Genomic DNA, 8,858 nt, shown 5'->3' with positions numbered 1-8,858 from the left:
CCTTGTGATGTTTTTGGCGTGTTTTTGGGGTTTTTGGGGTGTTTTTGGGGTGTTTTGGGGGTTTTGGGGTGTTTTTGGCGTGTTTTTGGGGTCCCTGTGCTGGTTTTGGGGTCTCTGTGCTGTTTTGGGGGTTTTTGGGGTCCTTGTGCTGGTTTTGACGTGTTTTTGGGGTGTTTTTGGGGTGTTTTGGGGTGTTTTTGGGGTTTTTGGGGTGTTTTTGGGGTGTTTTTGGGGTTTTCGGTTCCCTCCGGCCGCCAGGGGGCGCTGCCCCCGCGCTCCGGCCCCGCTTCCGGCCGGGCGGCGGAAGTGACGTCACCGCGCGGCGGCGGCGGCAGCGCAGCGAGGTTGGGGGAGGGGCGCGGGGGTCCCGGGGTGGTTTTTTGGGGGGGGGGGGAGGGGCAGGGCAGGGCCGGGGGGTCCCGGTGGGTCCGGGGGGGGGGAGGGGCGGGGCCGGGCTCGGGGACATGGCGGCCGCCGTCCCGCGGCGTGACGTCACGCGGCGGGCCCCGTGACGTCACGCGGCGCTCCCCTGCCCCGCTGACGTCGTCCCCGTCTGTCCCCAGGTGTCGCCAGGCTCGCGGCTGGCGCCGTGTCCCCCCGCCGGGCCCGGGTCCCCATTGTCCCCGTGTCTCACTGTCCCCATTGTCCCCGTGTCCCCGTTATTCCACTGTCCCCGTGTCCCCATTGTCCCATTGTCCCATTGTCCCCGTGTCCCACTGTCCCCGTGTCCCCGTGTCCCCGTGTCCCCATTGTCCCCGTTATCCCACTGTCCCCGTTATCCCATTGTCCCCGTGTCCCCGTGTCTCACTGTCCCCGTGACCACTGTCCCCATTGTCCCCGTGTCCCCATTGTCCCCATTGTCCCCGTGTCCCCGTTATCCCACTGTCCCCGTGTCCCCATTGTCCCCGTGTCCCCGTGTCCCCACTGTCCCCGTGTCCCCGTGTCTCACTGTCCCCGTGACCACTGTCCCCATTGTCCCCGTGTCCCCGTGTCCTCGTGTCCCCTTCTCCCCGTGTCCCCGTGTCCCGGTGTCCCCATTGTCCCCGTGTCCCCGTGTCCCGGTGTCCCCCACTAACTCCCGTGTCCCCTGTGTCCCGGTGTCCCTCCAGTCCCTTCTGTGACCTGTGTCCTCACTGTCCCCCCTGTCCCCGTATCCCGTGACCTGTGTCCCCTCTGTCCCCGTGTCCCTGTGTCCCCCCTGTCCCCCGTGTCCCTGTGTCCCCCCTGTCCCCCGTGTCCCCTGTCCCCCCGTGTCCGTATCCCCTGTCCCCTGTGTCCCCTGTCCCCCCGTGTCCGTGTCCCCTGTCCCCCCTGTGTCCGTGTCCGTGTCCGTGTCCCCGTGTCTGTGTCTGTGTCCGTGTCCGTAACTGTGTCCGTGTCCCCTGTGCCCCCTGTCCCCCCTGTGTCCGTGTCCGTGTCCGTGTCCGTGTCCGTGTCCGTGTCCGTGTCCCCGTGTCCGTGTCCGTGTCCCCGTGTCTGTGTCCGTGTCCGTGTCCGTGTCCGTGTCCGTGTCCGTGGGCCATGCCCGAGGCCGTGCACCACATCCGCCTGCGCAGCTTCGGCCGCTCGCTGCTGGAGGCGCTGCGCGGGCAGCGCGCCGCCGGCCACTTCTGCGACGTGACGGTGCGCACCCGCGGCGCCTCGCTGCGCGCCCACCGCTGCGTGCTGGCCGCGGGCAGCGCCTTCTTCCGCGACAAGCTGCGCCTGGGCCACGCCGCCATCGAGGTGCCGCCCGTGGCGCCCGCGCCCGCCGTGCGCCGCCTGCTCGAGTTCCTCTACAGCGGCCGCCTGGCCGTGGCGCGCTCCGAGGCGCTGCCCATGCTGACGGCCGCCTCGGTGCTGCAGATCGAGCCGGTCATCGGCGAGTGCGCGCAGATCCTCGCGCGGGGCCGCGGACCCTCCGCGACACCGGCACCGGCACCGGCACCGGACGGGCCGGCGGCCGGCGGGCACGGCCGCAAGCAGCGGCAGCCGCTGCGCCGGGCGCCCGCGGAGCCGCGCCCGCGCCCGCCGGGGCACGAGGAGCAGCAGGAGGATGAGGAGGAGGATGGAGAGGATGAAGGTGAACCCCAGGAAGGCGTTGTCCCGCCGTTGCCCGGCCTGGAGATTTTCGGTGCCGCCGAGGTTTTCCCCGACGCTTTCCTGCCGCCCTGGCCCGGTGATGCCGAGCGCGGCCCGGAGGCGCCGGGCGGGTTCGGGTTGGGGTTCGGGGTCCCCCCGCCGCCGCCGCCGCCCCGCGAGGGGGTTCGGGATGATGGAGGCACCGAAGCCGCCGCCGCCCCGGCGCCGCCGCCGCCGCGCCCGGCCCAGGCGCCGCACCAGTGCGGGCACTGCCACAAGAGCTTCAGCTCCCGCAAGAACTACACCAAGCACATGTTCATCCACTCAGGTGAGCGCGGCGACACGGCTGGGAACCGCGGTGACACGGCTGGGCACCGCGGGGACACGGCTGGGCACCGCGGGGACACGGCTGGGTACCGCGGGGACACGGCTGGGAACCGCGGGGACACACCTGGGCACCATGGTGACATGGCTGGGCACCGCGGGGACACGGCTGGGCACCGTGGGGACACGGCTGGGAACCACGGGGACACACCTGGGCACCGCAGGGACACACCTGGGCACCACGGTGACACACCTGGGTACCAAGGTGACACTATTGATCCCTGTTGGCCATTGTTGATCCCTGTTGGCCTCTATTGATCCGTGTTCGCCATTATTGATCCCCGTTGGCCTCTATTGATCCCTGTTGGCCCACCTGGGTCAGTGTTGACCTATGCCGGTCCATCTTGGCACACGTTGACCCACATTGGCCGACGTTGACCTGTGCTGACCCATGGTGATCCACACTGACCCTGCTGGCCTGTTCCAATCCGTGTTGACCCACATCGACCCATGTTGGCCCGTGTTGACCCACACTGACCCATGTTGGCCCGTGTTGAGCCACACTGACCCATGTTGGCCCGTGTTCACCCACATTGACCCATTTTGACCCATATTGACCCACCCTGCCCAGTACCAGCCCACACTGACCCACCCTGCCCAGTACCAACCCACACTGACCAGTACCAACCCACACTGACCTTTACCATCCCACCCTGCCCAGTACCAGCCCACACTGACCAGTACCAACCCACACTGACCTTTACCATCCCACCCTGCCCAGTACCATCCCACCCTGCCCAGTACCAGCCCACACTGACCAGTACCAACCCAAAATGACCAGTACCAACCCACACTGACCAGTGCCAACCCACACCAACCAACACTGACCAGTGCCAACCAACCCTGCCCAGTACCATCCCACCCTGCCCAGTACCAAGCCACACTGACCAGTACCAACCCAAACTGACCAGTACCACCCACACTGCCCCACACTGACCAGTACCAACCCACACTGACCAGTACCATCCCACCCTGCTCAGTACCAACCCACACTGACCAGTACTAGCCCACACTGACCAGTACCAGCCCACACCAACCCACCCTGCCCAGTACCAGCCCACACTGACCCACACTGCCCAGTACCAACCCACCCTGCCCAGTACCAACCCACACCAACCCACACTGACCAGTACCAACCCACACTGACCTTTACCAACCCACACTTCCCAGTACCAGCCCACCCTGCCCAGTACCATCCCACCCTGCCCAGTACCATCCCACCCTGCCCAGTCCCAGCCCCGCTGCCCAGTACCATCCCACCCTGCCCAGTACCAGCCCACCCTGCCCAGTACCAGCCCACCCTGCCCAGTACCATCCCACCCTGCCCAGTACCATCCCTCCCTGCCCAGTACCAACCCACACTGACCAGTACCATCCCACCCTGCCCAGTCCCAGCCCCGCTGCCCCGCGGCGGCTCCATGTGTCCCGTTTCCGTCCCCGCAGGCCAGAAGCCCCACCAGTGCTCGGTCTGCTGGCGCTCCTTCTCGCTCCGCGACTACCTGCTGAAGCACATGGTGACGCACACGGGCGTGCGCGCCTTCCAGTGCAGCGTCTGCGGCAAGCGCTTCACGCAGAAGAGCTCGCTCAACGTCCACATGCGCACGCACCGCCCCGAGCGCTTCCAGTGCCGCCTCTGCGCCAAGGGCTTCTCCCACCGCACCCTCCTGGAGCGCCACGCCGCCGCCGCCCACGCCGGGACGCCGCCGGGGCCGCCGCCGGGGTTACCGCCACCGGGGCCACCATCGGGGACGCCGTTGGGGACACCATTGGGGTTACCATCACCAGGGCCTCCATCGGGGCCATCATTGGGGCCGCCACCAGGGCCACCACCGGGGTTAGCACCAGGGCCATCATTGGGGCCACCACCAGGGCCACCACCGGGGTTACCGCCACCAGGGCCACCATCAGGGTTAGCACCGGGGCCACCACCAGGGCCACCACTAGGGCCACCACCAGGGTTACCACCAGGGTTAGCACCAGGGCCACCACCGGGACCACCATTGGGGTTACCACCAGGGCCACCACTAGGGCCACCACCAGGGTTACCACCAGGGTTAGCACCAGGGCCACCACCGGGACCACCATTGGGGTTACCACCAGGGCCACCACCAGGGCCACCACCGGGGCCACCACCAGGGTTACCACCAGGGTTAGCACCAGGGCCACCACCGGGGCCACCACCAGGACCACCATTGGGGTTACCACCAGAGCCACCACCGGGGTTACCACCGGGGTTACCACCCGGGTTACCACCGGGGCCACCGCTGGCGCCGCCGCCGGAGGCCGGGCTGGGCGCGTGGCCGGAGGTGGCGGGCGCCGGCCCCGCTCCCATGGCGTGAGGAGGGGTCCCTGCCCCTGGAAGGGCCTGGAGGAAGGTCCCGGGGGCTCCTCGGTGCCCGCGGGCCCGGTGGAGCGCCCGGGGTGACGCCCGGAGGAGGCGGCCAAGGTGTTCCCGTGGGGTTCGGGAGCTGCGGGGACGCTCCCGGTGGCAGGAGAAGGACGTGGGGGACGCCGCGAGCGGCGCGGGGATGGCGGAACGAATCCTGCCGGGACGGTGCCGAGGCAGCCGGAGCAGTCCTGGAGGAGGTGGGCGGTGGCCGAGGCGGTGGCGCCGAGGGCAAACGGAGCCCGGGTGGCTCTGGTGGCTCTGGTGGTGGGGTGATGACATCATTGACACGCTGGGATCTCGGGAACATTCTGGAACTGAGCTGGGCACAGGGATTGGATGGATAAACCACACCGTGACCATCCATGGAGGTGCTCAGAGAGCTGGATCAGGGTGATGACCTGATGGGACTCCTGGAATGTTCTGGAACTGAGATGGGGTCAGGGATTGGACAGGTGGACTAGACCGTGAGCAACCACGGAGATGCTCGGAGAGCTGGACGATGCAGTGATGAGCTGATGGAACCCCCCAGAACATTCTAGAACTGAGCTGGGCACAGGATTGGACGGATAAACCACGCCATGACCAGCCATAGAGGTGCTCAGAGGGCTGGACAAGGGTGATGAGCTGATGGGACCCCCAGAACGTTTTGGAACTGAGCCGGACACGGGGATTGGATGGATAAACCACACCGTGACCAGCCATGGAGGTGCTTGGAGGGCTGGACAAGGGTGATGAGCTAATGGGAATGTTCTGGAACTGGGATGGGGACGAGGATTGGACAGATGGACCAGGCCGTGACCAGCCATGGAGGTGCTCAGAGGGCTGGATCAGGGTGATGACCTGATGGGACTCCTGGAACGTTCTGGAACTGAGCCAGGCATGGGGATTGGATCAATAAACCACACCATGACCAGCTGTGGAGATGCTCAGAGGGCTGGACGATGCGGTGATGGTGTCATTGAGTTGATGGGACCCAGGAATGTTCTGGAACTGAGCCGGGAACGGGGGTTGGATGGATAAACCACACTGTGACCAGCCATGGAGGATCTCAGAGGGTTGGATCAGGGTGATGAGCTGATGGGACTCCTGGAACGTTCTGGAACTGAGCTGGGGATGGGGATTGGACAGATGGACCAGGCCGTGAGTGGCCACGGAGATGCTCAGAGAGCTGGACAAGGGTGATGAGCTGATGGGACCCCCCGGAACGTTCTGGAACTGAGCTGGGGACAGGGATTGGATGGGTGGACCAGGCCATGACTGGCCGTGGAGATGCTCGGAGGGCTGGACAAGGGTGATGAGCTGATGGGAACCCCGGAACATTCTAGAACTGAGCTGGGGATGAGGATTGGACCAATAAACCACACTGTGACCAGCCATGGAGATGCTCGGAGGACTGGACAAGGGTGATGAGTTGATGGGACCCCCAGAATGTTCTGGAACTGAGCAGGGCACGGGGGTTGGATCAATAAACCACACCGTGACCAGCCATGGAGGTTCTTGGAGGGCTGGACGATGCGGTGATGGTGTCATTGAGCTGATGGGACTCTGGAACGTTCTGGAACTGAGCCAGGCACGGGGGTTGGATCAATAAACCACACCGTGACCAGCCATGGAGATGCTCGGAGAGTTGGATCAAGATGATAACCTGATGGGACTCCCGGAACATTCTAGAACTGAGCCAGGCACGGGGATTGGACGGATAAACGACACCGTGACCAGCCATGGAGGTTCTTGGAGGGCTGGACGATGCGGTGATGGTGTCATTGAGCTGATGGGACTCTGGAACGTTCTGGAACTGAGCCAGGCACGGGGGTTGGATCAATAAACCACACCGTGACCAGCCATGGAGATGCTCGGAGAGTTGGATCAAGATGATAACCTGATGGGACTCCCGGAACATTCTAGAACTGAGCCAGGCACGGGGATTGGACGGATAAACGACACCGTGACCAGCCATGGAGGTGCTTGGAGGGCTGGACAAGGGTGATGAGCTGATGGGACTCCCAGAACGTTCTGGAACTGAGCTGGGGACGGGGGTTGGATCAATAAACCACACTGTGACCAGCCATGGAGGATCTCGGAGGGCTGGACGATGCGGTGATGGTGTCATTGAGCTGATGGGACCCAGAACGTTCTGGAACTGATCTGGGCACAGGAATTGGACGGATAAACCACGCCGTGACCAGCCATGGAGATACTTGGAGGGCTGGATGAGGGTGATGAGCTGATGGGACTCCCAGAACGTTCTGGAACTGAGCTGGGGACGGGGGTTGGATCAATAAACCACACTGTGACCAGCCATGGAGGATCTCGGAGGGCTGGACGATGCGGTGATGGTGTCATTGAGCTGATGGGACCCAGAACGTTCTGGAACTGATCTGGGCACAGGAATTGGACGGATAAACCACGCCGTGACCAGCCATGGAGATACTTGGAGGGCTGGATGAGGGTGATGAGCTGATGGGACTCCCGGAACGTTCTGGAACTGAGCTGGGCACGGGGATTGGACAGATGGACCAGGCCATGACCAGCCATGGAGATGCTCGGAGAGCTGGACAAGGGTGATGAGCTGATGGGACTCCCGGAACGTTCTGGAACTGAGCCAGGCACGGGGGTTGGTCAATAAACCACACCGTGACCGGCTGTGGAGATGCTTGGAGAGCTGGATCAGGGTGATAACCTGATGGGACTCCTGGAATGTTCTGGAACTGAGATGGGGTCAGGGATTGGACAGGTGGACTAGACCGTGAGCAACCACGGAGATGCTCGGAGAGCTGGACGATGCAGTGATGAGCTGATGGAACCCCCCAGAACATTCTAGAACTGAGCTGGGCACAGGATTGGACGGATAAACCACGCCGTGACCAGCCATGGAGGTGCTCAGAGGGCTGGATCAGGGTGATGACCTGATGGGACTCCTGGAACGTTCTGGAACTGAGATGGGGTCAGGGATTGGACAGATGGACCAGGCCGTGACCAGCCATGGAGATGCTTGCAGGGCTGGACAAGGGTGATGAGCTGATGGAACCCCCAGAACATTCTAGAACTGAGCCGGACACGGGGTTTGGATGGATAAACCACACCATGACCAGCCATGGAGGATCTCAGAGGGTTGGATGAGGGTGATGACCTGATGGGACCCCAGAATGTTCTGGAACTGAGCTTGGGACAGGGGTTGGATCAATAAACCACACCGTGACCAGCCATGGAGGATCTCAGAGGGTTGGATCAGGGTGATGAGCTGATGGGAACCCCGGAACGTTCTGGAACTGAGCCGGGCACGGCGTTGCAGCGATGGAGAGCTCGCTGGAAGGTCCCTGCCCAGACCGTCCCCGGTGGCTCCTGTCCCCCGGTGGGTGGTGACCAGCCCGGGCTGTCGGGCGGCCGTTTCGGTGCCGGTTTTGCCGTTTTTTGCCATTTTTGTCACTAAAAGCTGACGATGCCACCCGCGCCGTGTCCCCTGCTCGGCCACCGGGGAGGGCCACGGCTGCTGGTGGCCACGGGAGGGACACGGGGGGGACACCGGGGGGGCACTGGGGATAGTTGGGGAGCACTGGGGGGACATTGGGGGGACACTGGGGGGACACTGGGGACACTGGGGGGACACACTGGGGGCACTTGGGGGGACACCGGGGGGACACTGGGGGGACATTGGGGACACGGGGACACTGGGGATACTGGGGGGCACTGGGGATCCTGGGGGGCACTGGGAGGACACCAAGGGGACACTGGGGGGGCACTGGGGAGCACTGGGGACACTGGGGGGACACTGAGAGGACACTGAGGGGACACTGGGGATACTGGGGGGACACTGGGGGCACTTGGGGGGGACACTGGGGGGGCACTGGGGACACTGGGGGCACTCGGGGGCACTGGTGGGGACACACTGGGGACACTGGGGGGCACTGGGGACACACTGGGGATACTGGGGGGCACTGGGGACACACTGGGGACACTGGGGGCACTGGGGGGACACTGGGGACACTGTCCCAGGGCCACCACCCTCAGCCGTCGGTCCTCCCAG

The 8,858-nt window shown here is 64.5% G+C and overlaps 1 protein-coding gene and 1 long non-coding RNA gene across 2 annotated transcripts; both read left to right on the top strand.

Annotated features, from left to right (window-relative positions):
* The first annotated feature begins 307 nt into the window (after positions 1-307).
* Positions 308-915, top strand: LOC144248140 (uncharacterized). Its single transcript, XR_013341527.1, has 2 exons — positions 308-344; positions 564-915. It is a non-coding gene; the product is annotated as an uncharacterized LOC144248140 (long non-coding RNA).
* A 561-nt stretch (positions 916-1,476) lies between these two features.
* ZBTB45 (zinc finger and BTB domain containing 45) lies at positions 1,477-8,279 on the top strand. Its single transcript, XM_077789818.1, has 3 exons — positions 1,477-2,389; positions 3,889-4,165; positions 4,712-8,279. The coding sequence occupies exons 1-3, from the start codon at positions 1,522-1,524 to the stop codon at positions 4,782-4,784; spliced, it is 1,218 nt and encodes a 405-aa protein (XP_077645944.1). The 5' UTR covers positions 1,477-1,521; the 3' UTR covers positions 4,785-8,279.
* Positions 8,280-8,858: the final 579 nt, after the last annotated feature.

This window comes from Lonchura striata, chromosome 38 (assembly GCF_046129695.1).
Source record: "Lonchura striata isolate bLonStr1 chromosome 38, bLonStr1.mat, whole genome shotgun sequence".
Taxonomy (NCBI): Eukaryota; Metazoa; Chordata; class Aves; order Passeriformes; family Estrildidae; genus Lonchura; species Lonchura striata.
The sequence above is the reverse complement of the archived record's forward strand: the minus strand, read 5'-3'. Positions and strand labels throughout refer to the sequence as shown.

What these genes read in the sequence shown, in the direction of transcription:
- ZBTB45 (XM_077789818.1), top strand. Translation starts at nt 1,522, where the DNA reads ATGCCCGAGGCCGTGCACCACATCCGCCTGCGCAGCTTCGGCCGCTCG. An exon ending in GCACATGTTCATCCACTCAG is followed by an intron (nt 2,390 to 3,888) that starts GTGAGCGCGGCG and finishes CCGTCCCCGCAG; the next exon opens with GCCAGAAGCCCCACCAGTGC. An exon ending in CCGCCGGGGCCGCCGCCGGG is followed by an intron (nt 4,166 to 4,711) that starts GTTACCGCCACC and finishes GGGGCCACCGCT; the next exon opens with GGCGCCGCCGCCGGAGGCCG.